At 45.8% G+C, this 21,109-nt stretch overlaps 1 protein-coding gene across 1 annotated transcript in view; it reads left to right on the plus strand.

Annotated features, from left to right (window-relative positions):
• Window positions 1-21,109, plus strand: part of TTC3 (tetratricopeptide repeat domain 3) — a 150,850-nt gene that overhangs the window by 101,239 nt on the left and 28,502 nt on the right. The window contains 7 exon segments of the mRNA XM_056559619.1: window positions 2,475-2,624; window positions 9,202-9,341; window positions 11,462-11,530; window positions 12,223-12,322; window positions 18,830-18,933; window positions 19,134-19,212; window positions 19,803-19,883. Coding sequence (XP_056415594.1) covers window positions 2,475-2,624; window positions 9,202-9,341; window positions 11,462-11,530; window positions 12,223-12,322; window positions 18,830-18,933; window positions 19,134-19,212; window positions 19,803-19,883 — 723 coding nt within the window.

Raw genomic sequence — 21,109 nt, forward strand, 5'->3', positions numbered from 1 at the left:
AATCTCCTTTTCTCTTTCTCGAAGGATCCATTGGGGGGGCAGCTCCCACCCTTTTTTATGGTGTTCCTATTTCAGTTATCTGTCCGAGGGTGTGTTCAGTTACCTTTTTCTTCTGGTTGCTCGGACAGTTTGTGGTTTTTCTCTTGACCGGTCGGTCTTCTCCTATTGCTCTGGTGCTAAAACTGATTACCTCAGGTGCCTGTGGGCGGATATACCCTGCTGGGAGGAGCCGACTTTTCTTGTTGCCATAGTGTCAAGCCTCCTAGAGACAGCAGCATATTCCCATATGTCCCCCAATGGATCCTTCGAGAGAGATTTTACGGTAAGCATAAAAATCTCCTTTTTGCAACAGCTGCGGGCACCCTGGTTGTGAATCACTGCACTGAGAAAACAAACTGTATATGGACAGAGCATTAAAGGGGTACTCCGGTGGAAAACTTTATTTTTTATTTATTTATTTATTTTTAAATCAACTCGTGGCAGAAAGTTAAACAGATTTGTATATTCTATTAAAAAATCCAAATCCTTCCAGTACTTGTTAGCTGCTGAATACTTCAGAGGAAATTATTTTCTTTTTGGAACACAGTGCTCTCTGCTGACATCTCTATCCATTTTAAGAACTGTCCAGAGTAGGAGAAAATCCCCATAGCAAACATATGCTACTCTGGACAGTTCCTAAAATCGACAGAGATGTCAGCAGAGAGCACTGTGTTCCAAAAAGAAAATAATTTCTTGTAGTATTCCTGTAGTATTCAGCAGCTAATAAGTACTGGAAGGATTAAGATTTTTTTAATAGAAGTAATTTACAAATCTGTTTAACTTTCTGGCACCAGTTGATTTACAAAAAGTTTTCCACTGGAGTACCCCTTTAAAAAGGGTCTTACAACTATAGAAGCTATCCTGTGGATAATGTATGAATGCCGGAGGTCTGAACACTGGGACCCCCCATGATCTTGACATTGGGAGTCCCAAATGGGATTCTGAATGGGTCATCCGTGTCCATACTCCTCTTTTGGTTAGCCTTATTTACATTCCGCAGGGTGTAGACCGCTCTGTGTTCTGATCTGAGAGAGATGCATTGCACAGGTAAAGATATTTTATTGCAAATGCCTCCTGTACCGCTGTGGTGTTTGTAAGAGGAAATTCACTATTAATGATTAACGGGCCCATGCTGACAATAGGACAACATTAGAGATATTGTATGAAATCCTAGCCTTACTTACTGGACTATGACCCGGTAAACTAGACTGTATACTGGACCGAGAAGACACAGTCTGCAGAATTATTCTATTCAGGTCAGTGATTTGCAGTCAGTCTTCAGCCATGGTTGCTAATGGTGCAGAAAATACCTGGTCTGTGCTGCCTTAAAGGGGTACTCCAGTGAAAATCTTTTTTTTTTTAATCAGCTGGTGCCAGAAAGTTAAACAGATTTGTAAATGACTTCTATCAAAAAATCTTAATCCTTCCAGAACTTATCAGCTGCTGTATAATACAGAGGAAGTTCTTTTCTTTTGGAATTTCTTTTGTCTGACCACAGTGCTCTCTGCTGACACCTCTCTTCATGTTAGGAACTATCCAGAGCAGGATAGGTTTGGGTGGGGAATTGTTCCTGCTCTGGACAGGTGTCAGCAGAGAGCACTTGTGATCGACAGAAAAGAAATTCAAAAAGAAAAGAACTTCCTCTGTAGTATACAGCAGCTAAGTACTGGAAGGATTAAGATTTTTTAATGGAAGTAATTTACAAATCTGTTTAACTTTCTGGCACCAGTTGATTTAAAAATTTTTTTTTTTTCCACCAGAGTACCCCTTTAAGGCCAGCAGGCTGGGAACCCCTCAATAACTAGTTAGGGTGCATTCACACCACATTTTGTACATACGGGTGCCGGATCCGGCGGGGGGAGGGGCAAACCGGGCGCTCCCGTACCCCGGCCGGATCAGCCCGTGACTCCATTTACTTTATTGACCCGACCGGAGTCAAATGGTGACTCTTGTCGGCTCAGTTTTGACCCGTATGCGGTTTTGGACCGGACCTAAAACCGTAATAAAGTAAATGGAGTCACCGGCTGATCCGGCCGGGGTACGGGAGCGCCCGGTTTGCCCCTCCCCCCGCCGGATCCGGCACCCGTATGTACAAAACGTGGTGTGAATGCACCCTTACCCTGGTTTTGGTGGCTTTTTTTTTAAACTAAGATTTCTCTGATGCCCAAGTGTTTCAGCACAAGTCATAGTGTTCCGGGATGCAACTCCCTGCACCTGTTTCATGCTGCCTGCGGTTTGGCAGTATAAAACAAGTGACAGGTTCTCTTTTAAAGGTAAAAAAATAAATAAATAAAAAACAACAAAACTGCCAGCTGTGACCTGAATAGTTGTTGTGAGGAGCGTCTTTATAAAGATCACCCACTGTGTGTATGAGGACAACACTTTTTACTGTGTCTGTGATTCTTCTATATTAAATTACACATCATTTATTTCAGGGGGATATTTTGCGTATGGAAAAAGAACATGTAGTACTGAGCGACCAGCTGCAGGAGGCTACCGACAAGTACAACAATTTGCAAGGCCGCTACCAGGAGGAAATAACAATCCTGGAAGAGCTGATACGTAAGACTGCAGAAAGCAGTAAGGTGCGTTGTGTTTCTACTTAGGTTTTATTGTGAAGTTGCTGTAGATTGTAACTCTAGGCTTATGCGTAGGCTAATATATGCTTAAAGGGGTACTCCACTGGAAAACATGTGGTTTTGTTTTTTTAAATCAACTGGTGCCAGAAAGTTATACAGATTTGTAAATTATTTCTATTTAAAAATGTTAATCCTTCCAGTACTGATCATCTGCTATATACTCCACAGGAAGTTCTTTTCTTTTTGAATTTCCTTTCTGTCTGACCACAGTGCTCTCTGCTGACACCTCTGTCCATGTCAGGAACTGTCCAGAGTAGAAGCAAATCCCCATAGCAAACCTATCCTGCTCTAGACAGTGCCTAAAATGGACAGAGGTGTCAGCAGAGATCACTGTGGTCAGACAGAAAGGAAATAAAAAAAGAAAATAACTTCCTGTGGAGCCTATAGCAGCTTATAGGGACTGGAAGGATTTAGATTTTTATATAGAAGTATATTTATTTTTATATAGAAGTAATTTATAAATGTTTATCGGTGGAGTACCCCTTTAACAATGCATACACCAGTGTTTCCCAAAAAGGGTGCCTCCAGCTGTTGGAAAACTACAACTTCCAGCATGCCCGGACAGCCTTTGGCTGTCCGGGCATGCTGGGAGTTGTAGTTTTGCAACAGCTGGAGGCACCCTGGTTGGGAAAACACTGGCATACACCCTTGAGTTTTCTGTGTAATCATGGGGCATAAATTATTTTCTGTATAAATATGTAGTGTTTCCCAACCAGGGTGCCTCCAGCTGTTGCAAAACTACAACTCCCAGCATGCTCTGATAGCCAAAGGCTGATTGCCAATAGTCCTGTCTATTTTTTGCAGCCCCTTTTTTGTCCTCTCATATGATGAGCCTCACTCATCCTGGTCTTTGACCACATTGTCCCTTTTTTCACCTTTTTTTACTTGCAAAAATATTAGATGGCGGAGGTGCAGTTGACATAACTTTATCTAAATGTTAGTAAGGCTTTTGACATGGTACCGTATTGCCAAGACTTTTATCAATAAACTGCAGCCTTTCTTGGACTCCCATATTGTTGAGTGGATTAGGCAGTGGCTTAGCGACAGACAACAGAGGGTTGTAGTTAAGGGAGAATATTCAGAACAAGGTCTTATTACCAGTGGGGACCCCAGGGGTTTGTACTGGGACCAATTTTGTTTAATATTTATTAGTGATAATGAGGGGAATTGATCAAGCTGTTTAGAAATCTAAAATTGTTGCATAAAAAGTCTCAGTTCCCAATGCAACTTTTGTGAGACTTTTGCTTTTGATCATATTTGAAAGTGATCTACCATTTGCAGTGTATTAGAGTAGTTTTATGCAGTGGGCCCAAATTCATTATGTGCGTCTCTTCTCAGAAAAGTCTCAAAAGTCGCAGCACTGTGATTTACACATAAACTAACACAATGTCACTTCAACCCTGGAAAGCAGTCTAAACAGTAGAAAGGGCTTCAGTATCGTGGGGGACAGGTGGAAAACATTCCCCTGATGAACTGACATGGTGTTGGTCCTCTGATGTGTCGTTGTCCCCCCCCTTCAACTGTGCCCACAGGATAATTTACGATAACGGGCTTCAGGGTGAGAATGATAATGCCGAGCAGCCTGTTATCCATTTCCTGACGCTTGGCTGCTTAGTTTATTTCCAGCGCTGCACGCCAATGGATGGGAAGAATAGGAGGACTCTGGGGTAATGTTCCCGTGCACGAAATTCATCAAATGGCGTGTGACTATTGGTGAAATTGGTGCACAAAGGTCTATTCTTAGGCAACTTTTCACATTCATAATAGCACATATACTAGTAAGATATTGATGAATGCCCCTCATTGTGAATAAGTACAAGATAATGCACGTGAGGCAGAGGGGGGAGACTATAAAATCAGCGATACAGTCCTAACCTCAGTATCTGAGTAAAGATGACTGAACAGTAGGCAGAAAATGTCATAGAGCAGCAGGAAATGCAGTAGGGAGAGGTATTAGCAGTAGGGATGTCCCGATACCGATACTAGTATCGGTATCGGCGCTGATACCAGGTATTTGCATGGTATTGGGGACTCGTCTAATGTCCCCGATACCATATCCGATACCTGGAGAAGTGCTCCGCTCCGCTGCCCCGTTCTCTGGCCCGCATTACTGCCGCTGCCCCGTTCTGCCGTCCGCATTATGGTGTCTGATGGAGGAGCATGTGACACACACGTGAATGTCACATGCTCCTCCATAAGGCATCATGATGCGGATGGCAGAACGTCCCGTACAGTGGCAGTGATGAGTACGGGGCTGCAGAGCGGCGACAAGGAGAGCGGAGGGGGTCGTGCTATCTACAAGGAGAGCGGGGGGAGGGGTCCTGCTATCTACAAGGGGAGGGGGGAGGAGGCCCCGTTCTGCCTCCTCTCTTCCCCCCACCCCCCGGCTCTCCTTGTATATAGCAGGACCCCTCCCCCCGCTCTCCTTGTAGATAGCAGGACCCCCGTCCCCTCCTTGAAGATAGCAGAGGAGGGGGGGAGGGGTCCTGCTAACTACAAGGGGAGTGGGGGGGGGGGTGTCCTGCTATCTACAAGGGGAGCGGAGGGGGGGTGTCCTGCTATCTACAAGGGAAGTGGAGGGGGGGTTGTCTATCTACAAGGGGGGGAGGGGGTCCTGCTATCTACAAGGGGGGGAGGGGGTCCTGCTATCTACAAGGAGGGGGGGTCCTGCTATCTACAAGGGGAGCGGAGGGGGGGGTCCTGCTATTTACAAGGGGAGCGGAGGGGGGGGGTCCTGCTATCTACAAGGGGATCGGCGAGGCTGCTATCTAGAAGGGGGGGGTATCTACAAGGGGGGGGGTATCTACAAGGGGGGGGGGGGGCTGCGGTCTACAGGAGGGCTGCTAGTAATGTCTGCAACTATCTACACTACCTACAAGGAGATACTACCTACTATTAAAGGCAGTCTTACAGCAGTCACCTGCACTAACTTAAATTTATAGGTAGATAGTGCAGGTGACCCAGTTTCTACCGCTGCTCCCCATGTGAATATCAGCGCAATCGCTCCGGAGACATCGGTTTCGCCGCCAATGCAAATTCCCTGTTCTGCCCAATGGAGAAGAGAGAAATCTTGGCTCATACTACAGCAGCCGCCTCCATTACACACAACAAGGAACCCACATATCCGCACGGTAAGCAGCGCCAGAAACCGTGTCACCCTGGGGTCAGATTCCCTTTAAAATAAAAGTACTCGTACTTGGTATCTGTGAGTACTAGAATTAAAGTATCAGTACTTGTACTTGGTCTTAAAAAAATGGTATCGGGACATCCCTAATTATCAGTAAAAAGAGGGAAGTGCTCATGGGTGTATAGGGAGAGATATTAGCAGTAGAGAGGGAAGTGCTCACAAGTTTATAGGGAAAGGTAATAGCAGTAGACAGGGAAGTGCTCATGGGTGTATAGGGAGAGGTTATAGCAGTAGACAGGGAAGTGCTCATGGGTTTATAGGGAGAGGTAATAGCAGTAGACAGGGAAGTACTCATGCTACTGTACAGAACACTGGTGAGACCTCACTTGGAGTGTTAAGCGCACTACTGGAGACTAGTGATGAGCGGCATAGGCCATATTCGAATTTGCGATATTATGAGTTTTTCCTATGTTCACGAATTTCGCATATTCCTTAACTTTTTTTTTTCATGCGAAATTTGTGCGCTTGCTATTATATCGATCAACGTGGGCAACTAAATCCTGTCTAAATACGTAAAGAGAATTAACAAAGGAGGAGAGCATATTTAACCTGTTAGGGACAGAAGGTGTACAGGTATGCCTTCACATCCTGGTACTTAAAGGGGTATTCCAGGCCAAAACTTTTTTTTATATTTCAACTGGCTCCGGAAAGTTAAACAGATTTGTAAATTACTTCTATTAAAAAATCTTAATCCTTCCAATAGTTATTAGCTTTTGAAGTTGAGTTGTTGTTTTCTGTCTAACTGCTCTCTGATGACTCACGTCCCGGGAGCTGTGCAGTTCCTATGGGGATATTCTCCCATCATGCACAGCTCCCGGGACGTGACATCATCATTGAGCAGTTAGACAGAAAACTTCAGAAGCTAATAACTATTGGAAGGATTAAGATTTTTTTTAATAGAAGTAATTTACAAATCTGTTTAACTTTCCAGAGCCAGGTGATATATATAAAAAAGGTTTTGCCTGGAATACCCCTTTAAGGATGGAGGACATACCTGTACACCCTTGTCCCGTTGCCAGGGTTTGAACCGTGCTCACGTGCTAAGCATGATTCAAACCCAGTGTGTCCCAACTGCTATCAGCAGCCAGGACTCATTGATCGGGCCCGGCATTAACCCTTTAGACGCAGCGATCAAAGTTGATTGCGGCGTCTAAACCGAAAGTAAAAGTATCCTGGCAGCTCAGCGGAGCTGATCGGGACCATGGCGGTGAGACTGCGATGTCCCGATCAGCTAAGAGACAGAGGGATGGTCCTTATCTGCCTCCTTCACGTCTGATCGGTGATCTGCTGCTCCTAGCCTGCTATGCAGGCTGGAGGGGCAGAGCACCGATAACACTAATCAATGCTATGCTATGGCATAGCATTGATCAGCGTATGCAATCAAAAGATTGCATAGTATAGCCCTGCGTGTGCGTAAATATCTGAACTATTAAAATATAAGAGTAGTTTAACCACACGATCGATGACTAACGACGAAAAGTTACAAAATGTTGTCAAATTTTGCCCCACAAATAAGTTTTTTTTTTTTTTGTTTTGCCGCAGATCATGTTCTAAAATAAGTAATATCATTACAAAGTAAAATTGGTGACGCATAAAAGAAGCCCTTATATGGATCTGTAGGTGCAAAATTTAAAGCGAGCGTTATGATTTTTAGAAGGTGAGGAGGAAAATGCGAAAGTGCAAAAAATGGAACTTGGCCTCGTCCTTAAGGCCAAACTAGGCTTCGTCCTCAAGGGGATAAAAAAAAAAAAAAAAAAAATATATATATAAAAAACACCATTGCAGGACATAGTTTTTAATTAGAGGGGTAAAGGTTTCTGCATTAATATCAGGAAGTATTACTTTACTGAGAGAGTAGTGGATGCATGGAATAGACTTCTTGCAGAAGTAGTAGCTGCAGATACAGTTAAAAAGTTAAAGCATGCATGGGATAAGCATAAGGCTATCCTTCATATAAGATAGGGATAAGCATAAGGCTATCCTTCATATTAGATAGGGATAGGTATAAGGCTATCCTTCATATTAGATAGGGATAGGTATAAGGCTATCCTTCATATAAGATAGGTATAAGGCTATCCTTCATATAAGATAGGGATAGGCATAAGGCTATCCTTCATATAAGATAGGGATAGGCATAAGGCTATCCTTCATATAAGATAGGGATAGGCATAAGGCTATCCTTCATATAAGATAGGGATAAGTATAAGGCTATCCTTCATATAAGATAGGGATAGGCATAAGGCTATCCTTCATATAAGAGATCGGTTTAAGGCTACCCTTCATATAAGATAGGGATAGGCATAAGGCTATCCTTCATATAAGATAGGGATAGGCATAAGGCTATCCTTCATATAAGACAGGGCTAGACATAAGGCTATCCTTCATATAAGATGGGGATAGGCATAAGGCTATCCTTCATATAAGATAGGGCTAGACATAAGGCTACCCTTCATATAAGATGGGGATAGACATAAGGCTATCCTTCATATAAGATAGGGATAGGCATAAGGCTATCCTTTATATAAGATAGGGATAGGCATAAGATTATCCTTCATATTGGGTAGTCTTTTTGTGTCCCCCAATGATACAATCAAGAAAATAGGATTTTTGTGTTACTCGCCTGTAAAATCCTTTTTCGTGAAGTTCATTGGGGGACATCGCTCCCACCGTGTTTCCCCCCCTGGACTTACATCTTCTGGCCCTTCTGTATGAGATTTTCTTGTCCTCGATAGGCCAGACTCATTCTAGGGTTCCCATTTACCTTTGGTGTTGGCTTCTCCTATTAGTTCTACTGCTTGTGTACAAACTGAGAGGTTCACTGTCTGCAGGAGGGTATTGGCTGTGTAGTCCAGTGTTTCTTAACCAGGGTGCCTCCAGCTGTTGCGAAACTACAACTCCCAGCATGCCCGGACAGCCAAAGGCTGTCTGGGCATGCTGGGAGTTGTCGTTTTGCAACAGCTGGAGGCACCCTGGTTGGGAAGCACTGGTGTAGGAAGAGCAAAGACTTCTTGCTTAGTGTCGCCACCTAGAGGCAACAGCATATACCCACAGTCTTCTGTGTCCCCCAATAAACTCTTCGAGAAAAGGATTTCACAGGTGAATTCAGCTTTACCTTGATTGGAAAAGCCACATTTAGTTGTACATTGTTGCAGTGGCCACTAGAGGGAAAATACAGCATTTCATGCCACCCATATAAAAGTCCACCAGAGCAAGGCCCCCTTCCTGTGTTATGTTTTTATTCCTATTAATAGGCATCTAGAGTAGTGATAATAAAAGGTATTGTCCCAAAATTCCACATAAGATGTATTCTATTCATAGATATGATTCTTTTAGCAGATTGCAAAGACAGAACTAGTTTGGCTCCAGCAGGAATATGAAAACGAGACCAAGAAGTGGCAGCAGGAGAAGAAAGAAAACCAAGAAAAGTTAAAGGCTCTAAAGAACAAAATAAAAACTATTACAGAAGCGAATGAGAAGTGAGTGATACACTAGGCCTGTCCCATAGTAATGAATCCCTACTAGGGGGCGTTGCGCATTCACATGCTATGTCAGTATTCATGTTTTATGGTATTTTTGTTTTGCAGGAGACGAGTAAACAAATGGCAGATTTGTTATTTCAGCAGTGGGTCTAGTCAATCATTTTAAAAAGTACCTGTCGCCAAATAAACTGTTCTAAACTTCCTCAGGCTATTTTCCCTAGCTACTCCTAACACCCCTTCAGCCCTGAAAGTGGCACTCCGGTGGAAATATATATATTTTTTGAAATCAACTGGTGCCAGAAAGATAAACAGATTTGTAAATTACTTATATGAAAAAAATCTTCTATTAAAAACCTTTCCAGTACTTTTTAGCAGCTTTATGCTACAGAGGAAATTCTTTTCTTTTTTAATTTCTTTTTTGTCTTGTCCACAGTGCTCTCTGCTGACACCTGATGCCCGTATCAGGAACTGTTCATAGCAGGAGAAAATCCCCATTGCAAACCTATGCTGCTCTGGACAGTTCCTGACATGGAGGTGTCAAGAGAGCACTGTGGACAAGACAAAAAAGAAATTCAAAAAGAAAAGAATTTCCTCTGTAGCATACAGCTGCTATAAAGTACTGGAAGGGTAAACATTTTTTAATAGGCAACTGGCACTAGTTGATAAAAAAAAAAAAAAAAAAAATGTTCCACCGGAGTACCCCTTTAAAAACAATTTCAGAGCTTTAAAAAGCTCTATATCTTACCTTTCTTCTTGCTCACATAGTGCAATTTCCCAGCAGAAGAAAGTGGGCATTTCCCAGCAGGCATGACATCACTGAAGCCTGCTGTGGGACCTCTTCCGCCCTCACATCGTTGCAGCATTGTGATGAATAGAAGACCTCAGGCTCTGTGCATGTTTCAGTCTGTGTTACTGCTTCTGTGAGAATCTTTGGAGCTTTCACTTTATGTGCAGCTGTCAATCAAGCTCAGTGCAGAGAAACACTTCCTGAGTTTAGACTCCTGCCAGGCCAGGAGGAGACCAAACTCACTGTATTAATTGTGGCAGGGAACAGAACAGAGCCCCCTAGTGGCCGTTTTTTCTATTACATTTTAAACATATTTATGTTGATAATTTTAAAAGCAAGTGAATGGGAAAGTGTCTGCTAATTACACAAGGGACACTTTATTAAAAATTTTATTTGGTGACAGGTACTCTTTAAGTTTCTGCATCATTTTCTGGTTTACTTGGACGGGGACAGCACTGCAGTACATTCCAACACTGCTTTGGATACTTTGGTGCAACGTGACATTGACTTCTGTGGACTTCCTGGCGTTGGTGGTTGGGGGGTTGTCTGTCCTCATAATTTACTCATTATGTCCTCAGTAATTTCAATATCAAGAATATGCCTACCGATTGTACTGTTATTGCCATTAGAACCTCAGTTGGGTGCTCACAATGCAGATGTGAACAGAGCTTTAGCCAGAAGCTAAAGGGGTGAAAGGGGATAGAGATTTCCCATTAAAGTGTTCCTGTCATTTGAAAAAAAAATTTTTAAAAAAACCCTATGCATTTGTTGAAGAGATATATCCAAAGTTTTAATTGCTCTTTGTGTTCAGACCCGGACTGATCACAAAACCGAGGCAGGAGAAGTCTGCGTTCAGCACTTTTTCTTCCGGCTCTGTCTCACGTGACACTTGCACTGCAGGTCCATGGGGTCGTCCATATCTCATAGACACAGAGCAGGGAGTCAGATCCCAAACAATGGAAACTTTTGGCATGTCCTTAGGACGTGTCAAATGTTTTTGTAATTGACAGCAACACTTAAAGGGGTTATCTGATGTGACATAACACCATGCCACCTCGTGACATCACAGGCCATGCCCTCTCCATTCATGTCTATGGCGGCAGCCCCACATAGAATGCCGCTGGGAACACCCCCCCCCCCCCCACCCCCCCACGACCAGACATCTTATTTCCTATCCTTTGGGATGTCTTTGGCCGAATAACCCCTTTTTAAAGGGTTAGACAGGTGTCCAGTCTACAGAATCTATTATCTAGTCTGCTTGGGATCTGTTTGTATGTATTTATTTATTTTCAGTCTTAGCATTTTCTTGTTCTTCACTAAATAATTTCAGACATTCAAGAGGTATAGAAGAGAAGAAAAAGCAGTATGAAGTCTATATAGAGGAGTTTGCAACGATACAGTAAGTATATTAGGTTTCTTAGAATTTGCATAAAGAACGAGCAGCAGTCAAGGTGACGTCACTGCCGTGCCCCGCTTGTGACGTCACTGCCGTGCCCCGCTTGTGACGTCACTGCCGTGCCCCGCTTGTGACGTCACTGCCGTGCCCCGCTTGTGACGTCACTGCCGTGCCCCGCTTGTGACGTCACTGCCGTGCCCCGCTTGTGATATCACGGCCTTTCCCTTTCAATGCAAGTCTATGGGGGCGTGTGACTGCCGTCACGCCCCCTCCCATAGACTTGCATTGAGGGGACATGGACGTGATGTCACAAGTGGGGCGTGGCCATGAGGTCACGAGCCTCCACCCTGCATCTCCAGTCTTCTGGAAGTTCAATCCGTGCATCGGATGTCTGGGGTGCAGCAGGGAGATCGCGGGGTACCCGGCTGCAGGACCCCCCCCCCCCCCGCGATCTGACATCTTATCCCCTATCCTTTTGGATAGGGGATAAGATGTCTAGGGGCAGAGTACCCCTTTCATATTGGAGAACGCATGGTGGTTCATTCTTTAGACATTCGTAGTGTTAAATGCTGCTGCAACAATCCTAATTCAATTGAATGGTTAAGAAATTAGATTTTTGCTACAAAATACGCCACATGTTAATCCGCTATGAGGTTGCAGGCAATTCGACTGATCGAGTCCTATTTTTCACTCAGCTGCAGTAAATTTGAAAGCGAAAAAGCAAAGTTGGAAAGACATATTACTAAGCGTGAGACAGACAGAGAGGAAGCTACACAAAGGGCTGCTGTGGCCGAGGTGAGGATTCTTGTGTCTCTTCTGTTCAATCACTTTGCACTTTAATTGATAATGATCTATTAGCACTGCTGTTTCTGAAAGCGTTTTTACTTTGCAGCATTTTCCCAAACCTCCCTAAAACTTCTGCACAGTACTTAATGTGGATTTTCTGTGCACTTATTTCCCACAGCAAATCTGGTGTGTTTGAATATACCCTTATGTTTTGTTATCTTTAAGAAGTGTTCACACTCTGTATTTTATTGGATTTATTGGATTTTTTTTTTTGCCATACACAATAGCGTGGTTGTCAGTATAGCTTCCACGGAAGCAAAAGACTTTGCTATAGAGCACAATTTCTCTATCGGCTCCATTGGGGGACACAGACTATGGGTATATGCTGCTGTCTCTAGGAGGCTTGACACTATGGCAACAAGAAAGTTGGCTCCTCCCTCCAGGGTATACCCGCCCACAGGCACCTGAGGTAATCAGTTTCAGCTTAGTGTCTAAGGAGGTGGACATGGTCTGGAGTTCTCCACAGACCAGGTCTCATATTTTTTGTTGCTTTTTAAGTTTAGGGACGTGTTAAAATTTTTTTATTCCCTTTTATTTACAGTTTTCAGGTGGGGACTCAGGAGCGCAATGTTCACTGCTTCCCCATTGCGAGAGGTGGCAGGCATCTTGGATGTACTGTTAACCCCCTCTCGCCAACGGTCAGCGTTTGGGGTTGTACCTCATGGGTCCGGGTCCCCCTACCTAACCTGTTCGCCTCGCTATGAGCTTGGCTTGCCGCAGGTGAAAATGCTGACTGAAGACTTCATAGGAAGACTTCATGAGGTAAATTCTTCTGACTAAGGTGAGTATTTTCCCCCCCTTTTTTTCCCTCACAGGAGCGGACTTTCAACCTCTGGAGACCCCTAGTTTCTGGCCCACTCTGCTATATGTGGGCTGTTGGGGCAGGCCAGGAGGGATTCCCTCCTTGCCTTTACGGGGGAATTTTTATTATATCTGGGGCTGAGCAGTGTGTCTGGTGTTTCACTGGACTTGTGTGTATGGTGTTTGACTGTAACGCGACTGCTGAAGCAGCCGCGGCGCTTCTTCATTGGGGGCACTAGACGCTCGTTCTTTCACTTCGGCAGTGCGGCTGCCGACAGTGAGCCTCGCCCGCTCCCTCCCCTTCCTCACATATGCGCTCGGGGCTGGGAGCGGGCGCCATTAAGGTCGGGGCTTTACTTCATCTCGGCAGCGTGGCTGCCGGCAGTAAGTCCCGCCCGCTCCCTCCTTTTTCCTGCGGCGCATATATTTTCGCATATGCGCTCAGGGCCGGGATCGGGCGCCATTTAAGATCCGGGCTGTATTTAACTTTGGCGGCCCGGTGCGTGTTGACTCCGCCCACCCAGAGCCGCCGAAGCCTGCATAAGGGCGCGAACTAAGCCCCAATCAGCGCTGTGCTCGTGTATAGGGTTTTTTTGTTGCAGGGCCAATCACAGTGCCCTTTGGTTTTAGCACAGCCCCCTCTAGCTATTGGTTCAGAGGTTTTCTCATCTCAGCCACAATTCTCACGAATCACAGCTGCATTAGGGAACAAGGTCGTAACTTGAAAAATGTCCGGTTCTGCTGAACCACTTGTTCGGCCTACACCACTCCTCCCCCCGACCCCTTCTGCTATTTCTACCCAGGTTACTCTTCCACATCCGGTGGGTTCAAATAAAAAAATAAATTAAAAAAAGCTGCCCCTCCAGCCTAGGTTCCCTCCCTCTCCCAGTCTATATCCGACTTGGCTCAGATCTCTCGGTATGTGGTGACTGCCTTGGAGAGGCCCTCCCTACACCGGCCCTCCGGAGGGTCCAGTTTTTCCCCTATACTGACGTTCTCGCAGCGTCATAGGGGTGTTTCATCTCACTCATCCCCTGAGTCTTTGGGCAGGCACGGGCACGCCCCTCTCGGGCATCGCCCCGTTGCTCCCATTGGTAGCAAGGGCCGACTCACACGTTCTCTTTTTCCTGGAGAACTTGTGGATGAAGTTTCCGATCGGCCTCTGACTCAGTGGACCGCACGGATATGTCGTTCATGGTGCACTCATTGGTTTCGCCCATAAGAGACACCTTCCATCTAGAGGACCCAGGAACTTCGGACATGGCTCCAACAGTTCCCTTTAATCGTGCTCGACCCCTTTCAGGGCTGCTTCACCTCGTTCCCATTCTCCTGGAGAACTTGTGGGTGAGGACCGCACAGATATACCTGATATGGTGTACTCATTGGTTTCGGCCATAAGAGACACCTCCCATCTAAAGGACCCAGGAACTTCGGACGTGGCTCCAGAAGTCTCCTTTTTTTGTGCCCGTCCGGCACCCAAGACTATTAGCTCTCACGCTGAATTTGACGCCCTGCTGGAATCCACCTGGTGGCACCCTGACAAGAAGTTTCAAGCGTGGTATCCCTTCACCAAAGACCTTATTGCTCTTTTGTCCTCCTCTCCAACTGTGGATCCACCGATCTCCCACCTTCTACGGCGACTACCCTGCCGTTGGCTGGTGCGGCTGCCTTCAATGATCCAACGGACAAGACAGTGGAGACTTTGGCTCAATTTGCTTTTGGGACAGCAAGTTCCTCATTAGCTCTCAAATTCTCCTTAGCTGGAGATTTTCTGTGTTCTGCTTCCATGCACTTCCGCTGTGCTGCCTTTGCCACAGGTTACCTGGTAGCCCTTCGTCGATCCATGTGCTTAAAGCCTGGTAAGCGGTCACCGCCTTAAAGAAGTGAGGCAATGGGCAGAAAGAGCTCCTTATTACCTCTGAATAAGGCTCGCAGAACCTCTTTCTATCGGAAGTCCTCCTCCTTCCGGTCTTGCCTACCCTTGGTACCAGTAAGGGTACAGCCAGCCGCCTTTACGGGAAGAGGGCTCCTTCTTTCCTGACCCGTCTCTCCCGGAGGTCTGCTAACCGTTACGGCCGTTTTGCGGCCCCATCAGGCACCCTTAGGCCTACCTCGGCCTGAAGGGTCGCCCCCCCACCTGCCGACTTTTCTCGGTTGGTGGGTCGCCTCTTACCCTTACGGGATGCCTGTTTTTTCCTTCCCGGTCCCCCTCACTAGCGAAGGCAGTTCGGGGCACGCTCCAGTTCCCTTTCATCCAGGGGGTTATTGTCCATTGTCTCACCCAGCATCTTCTGCTTTCCCATTCTGAATGGAGTCTCTCCGTTCGGCGCTGGCGTCCATGGGTCAAGGGGAATTTTTCTTCCTTGGTGAAAATCAAGGACGCCTGCCTCCCCATCCCAATATTTCCCATTCGTCAGCGGTACCTCCACCTTGTAGTTCCGGACAGTCTTTTCTATTGTGGCTCTCCACTTTGGTCTGGCCACTTCCCCGCGGGCCTTACCAAGGTCCTGGCGCCTGTGATATCCCTTTTTATGGACAAGAGTTGTTTCAGGGATTCCTTACTTGGACGACCTCCTGATCAGAGCTCCAACCAGGGCCCAGAATCTGGAGAGTCTTAGTCTACCTCCGGACCTTGTCTCTCTTCGGTTGGATGGTCAATCAGGACAAGTCTAACCTCTCTCCTGGGGCTCCAGTTTGTAATGGCCTTTGCCCGCTTTCGACTCCGCCGGTCAATCGTCTGACTCTCTTTTCGGGAGTCCTATGACTTCGGCACTCTGCTCCAGTTTCCATTTGCTTTTGCATGGATTTCCTGGGTCGGTTGGTGGCAGCCGTGGAGGCCGTGCCATTCCCCCAGTTTCATCACCTATCTCTTCAACTGGTGATTCTCTTCCGGTGGGACAGGTCTCCATGGTCTCTCGAACCGCGAGATCGTTCTATCTCGACAGTCTTGTCGGTCCCTTCTATGGTGGTTTCGTTTTCCCCTGCTTCTTCAGGGGCGCTCCTTCCTACCCCTTCCTGCCAGTCTGTCGGGCTTGGGAGGTGTTTTCAAGGACCGTCCGATCTAGGGCCTTGGTCCCTCGAGAAGCCCTTCTTCCCATCAACATGTTGGGACTAAGGCATTTCTATCTTTGCTTGCTTCTTTGGGAAATTCCCTTTTGGGCGGAACTCAGGTTTCCGACCATCCCATCGATTTTCATTCCGGGCATACTCAACTGGGAAGTGGTCTTTCTCAGCCGGTCCTCAGCCAACCAAGGCAAGTGGTCCCTACATTCGGAGGAGTCTGCAGTGACCTGCAACCTCTGGGGTGCTCCAGGCTTGGACCTCTGCGAGTCTCGCCACAGCCGAAGCGTTCCTCTCTCTTGGTCGGGCTTTGCCCTATCTTATCTGTTCCTTGTTTGGGCTTTGCCCTACCTTTATATGTTTCCTCCCCTTCCTCTCATTCCCAGGGTCCTGAGGAAACTCTCAGCAGAGGGCGTTCCCGCCATTCTCGTGGTCCAGACTGGCCCGGTGGGGGTGGTACGTCGTCGCGGTCAGGCCCCTGAACGACTTACCGCTGCGCCTTCCCTCTCTTCCAGACCCCCTATCTCAGGTCCCCTGTGCCACCCCAATTTACCGTCTCTGCTTTTGACGGCGTGGCGGTTGAGACCACGGTTCTGAGGACCCGCGGCTTCTCTTCCCAAGTGGTTCGCACCATGCTAGGGCTCTCAAGCCTTCCTCTGCAAGGATTTGCCACCATTCCTGGCGGTCTTATTTTCGTTGGTGTGAGCCTCAGCCTTTTTTTCTCAGGTCGTGGTTTTCCTTTCCCGACCCTTTTCCCTTTCGCAGTTGGGCTGGCCCAAGGGTTGGCTCTCTGCTCCCTTAAGGGTCAAAGTTTGGCCCTTTCCATTCTTTTTCAACGCCCTCTGGCATTCGATTTTCATGTCCAGACCTGTTTCAGGTAGTGGCGCACGCTACCCCTCCTTATTGGTCCCCTTCTTCCCCTTGGGACTTACACTTGGTCTTAGGCGCTCCTTTTGAACCTCTCTGGGACATTCCCCTTCGCCTCCTTCCCTGGAAGGTGGCGTTCCTTATTGCTCTTCCTCTGTTAGGAGGGGGTCAGAGCTGGCAGCTCTCTCCTGCCGTTCTCCCTTCCTGGTTGTTTACCAGGAAAAGTTGTTTTCCGTCCAGGTCCGTCCTTCTTCTTGAGAGGGTTTCAACTTTTTCATCTCAATGAGGACATTGTCCTGCCGTCCTTTTTGCCTGGTCCCTTCTCGTACCAGGGAGCGTTTGCCCCACAAACTAGTTGTGGTGAGGGCTGTTCGGACTTATCTCTCACCTTTTCCTTTCGGCAGTGTGTTTTTCCGGAAGGTCGTCGTTCAGGACAACCTGCTTCTACGGCCACCATTTTTCGGTGGATCCGGTCTGCTATTTCGGAAGCTTGCTGCTGCAAAGGGAAGATCCCACCCTTCAGGGTTTTGGTTCATTACACCCGTTTTTCAGGGCATCCTGGGCACTCCGCTACGTGGCTTCGGCCTCGCAGTTCTGTAAAGCGTCCACGTGGTCATCTTTGCACACTTTCTCAAGGTCCTACCAGATTCATACCTTTTGCATCAGCTGATGCTCCTCTGGGCCGTAAGGCGTTGCAGGCGGCGGTGGTCCAGCTGTCCACCTGACTGATTTCCTTACCCACCCAAGGGACTGCTTTGGTGTGTCCCACGGTCTGTGTCCCTCAATGGAGCCGATGGAGAAAAGGAGATTTTTATGCTTACCGTAAAATCTCTTTCTCGAAGGATCCATTGGGGGACACAGCTCCCACCCCTTTTTCTAGTGTTCCTATTTCAATTATCTGTCCGAGGGTGTGTTCAGTTACCTTTTCTTCTGGTTGCTCGGACAGTTTGTGGTTTTTTTTCTCTTGACCTGTCGGTCTTCTCCTATTGCTCTGGGACTAAAACTGATAACCTCAGGTGCCTGTGGGCGAGTATACCCTGCTGGGAGGAGCCGACTTTCTTGTTGCCATAGTGTTAGCCTCCTAGAGACAGCAGCATATACCCACGGTATGTGTCCCCCAATGGATCCTTTGGGAAAAGGAGAATTTTATGCTTACCGTAAAATCTCTTTCTCAAACAGGGTGCCTCCAGCTGTTGCAAAACTACAACTCCCAGCATGCTCTGACAGCCTTTGGCTGTCTGGGCATGCTGGGAGTTTTAGTTTTGCAACAGCTGGTGGCACTCTGGTTGGGAAACACTGTTATAGAGGTTGTACAGGATTAGAAAAACAAGGCTGCTTTCTTCCAGGAAACGCTCCAGAGCTGTACACAGGTTGTCTGGTATTGCATCTCTATAAGAGTCTGTGAGTCTTTTATTAAATCTGCCCAATCTGAATCTCTAGACCAGTGTTTCCCAGCTGAGGTGCCTCCAGCTGGTTCAAAACTACAACTTCCAACAGGCCCAGGCAGCCAGGCTTGCTGAGAGTTGTAGTTTTGCAACAGCATGAGGCACCTTGGTTGGTAAACACTGCTCTAGGCTTTCTGAGGAGAGTCTGGCAGAAATGAAGGGACACTGCACTCGATTGTGTTTTTCCCCCCCCCCCCCTTGTTTTAGTGTTTTTGTGTAAATTTAGGTATACTTTTTATTACTACTTGCTTAATTATGCAATATAAATGTTGTTTTTCTGTAGGCTATGGTTATGGAAAACACAAAACAAGCTGAAATGTTAAAACTTCGATTGAAAGCCTCTAATGCTGAACAAAGCATCAAAATGTTAAAACCACTGGCTAACAGGTATTATTATTTATTTTTTATTAAAAAATGTATATTTTAATATAATGGACTGTTGCCTTCCGTTAACATCCGTTTCAGATCCCTTAATAATGAGCTCTAATGAACTGATGTGAACATAGCCTTAGATCAACGTGAAACGTGTCAGTCTTTAGTAAATTTTCCCTCGAGTAATTGGATCTATGCACTTTTCCTCTCCGCAGTAATCCAGCCTCTTTAGAACAAATTGCCACCATGGAGTCTTATCTGTCAAAGCTAAGGAAAGAAATGGATAAGCTGCAGGTTGGTGGATTTGTTTTTGGTTTTAGTTTATACAGTCGTTCTCATCCCTTATAGGGGCACTCCGGTGGTAAACTCTTTTTTTTTTTTTTTTTTAAATCAACTGGTGCCAGAAAGTTAAACAGATTTGTAAATTAATTCTGTTAAAAATCTCAATCCTTCCTTTACTTATTAGCTGCTGAATACTACAGGGGAAATTCTTTTCTTTTTGGAATGCAGAGCTCTCTGCTGACATCATGATCACAGTGTTCTCTGCTGACATCTCTGTCCATTTTAAGAACTGTCCAGAGTAGGAGAAAATCCTCATAGCAAACATATGCTGCTCTAGACAGTACCTAAAATGGACAGAGATGTCTGCGTACATCACGAGCACAGTGCTCTCTGCTGAGAGCTCTGTGTTCCAAAAAGAAAAGAATTTCCTCTGTAGTATTCAGCAGCTAATAAGTACTGGAAGGATTAAGATTTTTTTTTAATAGAAGTAATTTACAAATCTGTTTAACTTTCTTGCACCAGTTTTTTTTTTAAATGGAAACTGGATAGGAAACCAGTATGAATAATAATAATAATAATAATATATTTTATTTCTCTCCTAGTCTGAGTTTGATGAAAAAATTAGCTCTATGAAAAAAAGTCTGAAGTTGAGCCCTACTGCCAAAAACCTGCCAACTACCGCTGTAAGTATGAGGGTATAGTATATACTAGTGGTCTCCAAAACTATGTTTCAGTGCTCAACATGTTGAGAAGCCCATAGATTAGTGTTTTAAAACCAATGTGCCTCCAGCTGTTGCAAAACTAAAACTCCCATCATGCCCGGACAGCCAACGGCTGTCCGGGCTTGCTGGGAGTTGTAGTATTGCAACATCTGGAGGTCTACGGTTTGGAGACCACTGGAATAGAAGATAAGTGATAAATGTGCTTGTTCCTTGTATTCGTAGAAGCAGCTTTCGCAGTGTTAGGCCATGTTCACCTGGAAAACACGAGTGGACGTTAAACACATTTGAATGTTCTGGCGGACGTCAGGACTGCTTGGAAATGCGCTGTCTCATAGACATGTCTACTCTTTCTGCAGACACCAGATTTGGATATTCCGCCTTGTGCACAGTGCAGCAGAATCCCATTGAAATCAATGGGACTCTGCTACAGCGGAATTCTGCTGTGTGAACATGGTCTTAGGCTTTGTGGCATGTATAATGCCTAGAAAAAAAACATGCAGGAAACAAAAATATGACACATCCCATAGTGTGAACTACAGCACGCATTACTGTAACTGTGTACTGCATTACATTGGGGCGATTTATCAAAACCTGTGCAAAGGGAAAAAGAGAGCAGTTGCCCATAGCAAATGTATCAAATCCTGTGCAGTGGAAAAGTTGCCAAGTTGCCCATAGCAACCAATCAGCTTGCTTTTTATTTTATCTTTCAGAGGTCTTTTTTAAAAATTAAAGAAGCAATCCGATTGGTTGCTATGGGCAACTGCTCCCCTTTTCCCTTTGCACAGGTTTTGATAAATCGCCCCAATGTAATGCAGTACACAGTTACAGTAATGCGTGCTGTAGTTCACACTAACTGTGTACTGCATTACATTGGGGCGATTTATCAAAACCTGTGCAAAGGTGCAAATCGGATTGCTTCTTTAATTTTTTAAAAAGACCTCTGAAAGATAAAATAAAAAGCAAGCTGATTGGTTGCTATGGGCAACTTTTCCACTGCACAGGATTTGATAAATTTTCTCTATCGGCTCCATTGGGGGGGGGGACACAGACCTTGGGTATATGCTGTTGTTGCTAGGAGACTTGACACTATGGAAACCAAAAAGTCGGCTCCTCCCAGCAGGATATACCCGCCTACAGAGCCTGAGGTAATCAGTTTAAGCTTAGTGTCTGCAGGAGATGGACACTAG

This window comes from Hyla sarda, chromosome 2 (assembly GCF_029499605.1).
Source record: "Hyla sarda isolate aHylSar1 chromosome 2, aHylSar1.hap1, whole genome shotgun sequence".
In the NCBI taxonomy this organism is placed as follows: Eukaryota; Metazoa; Chordata; class Amphibia; order Anura; family Hylidae; genus Hyla; species Hyla sarda.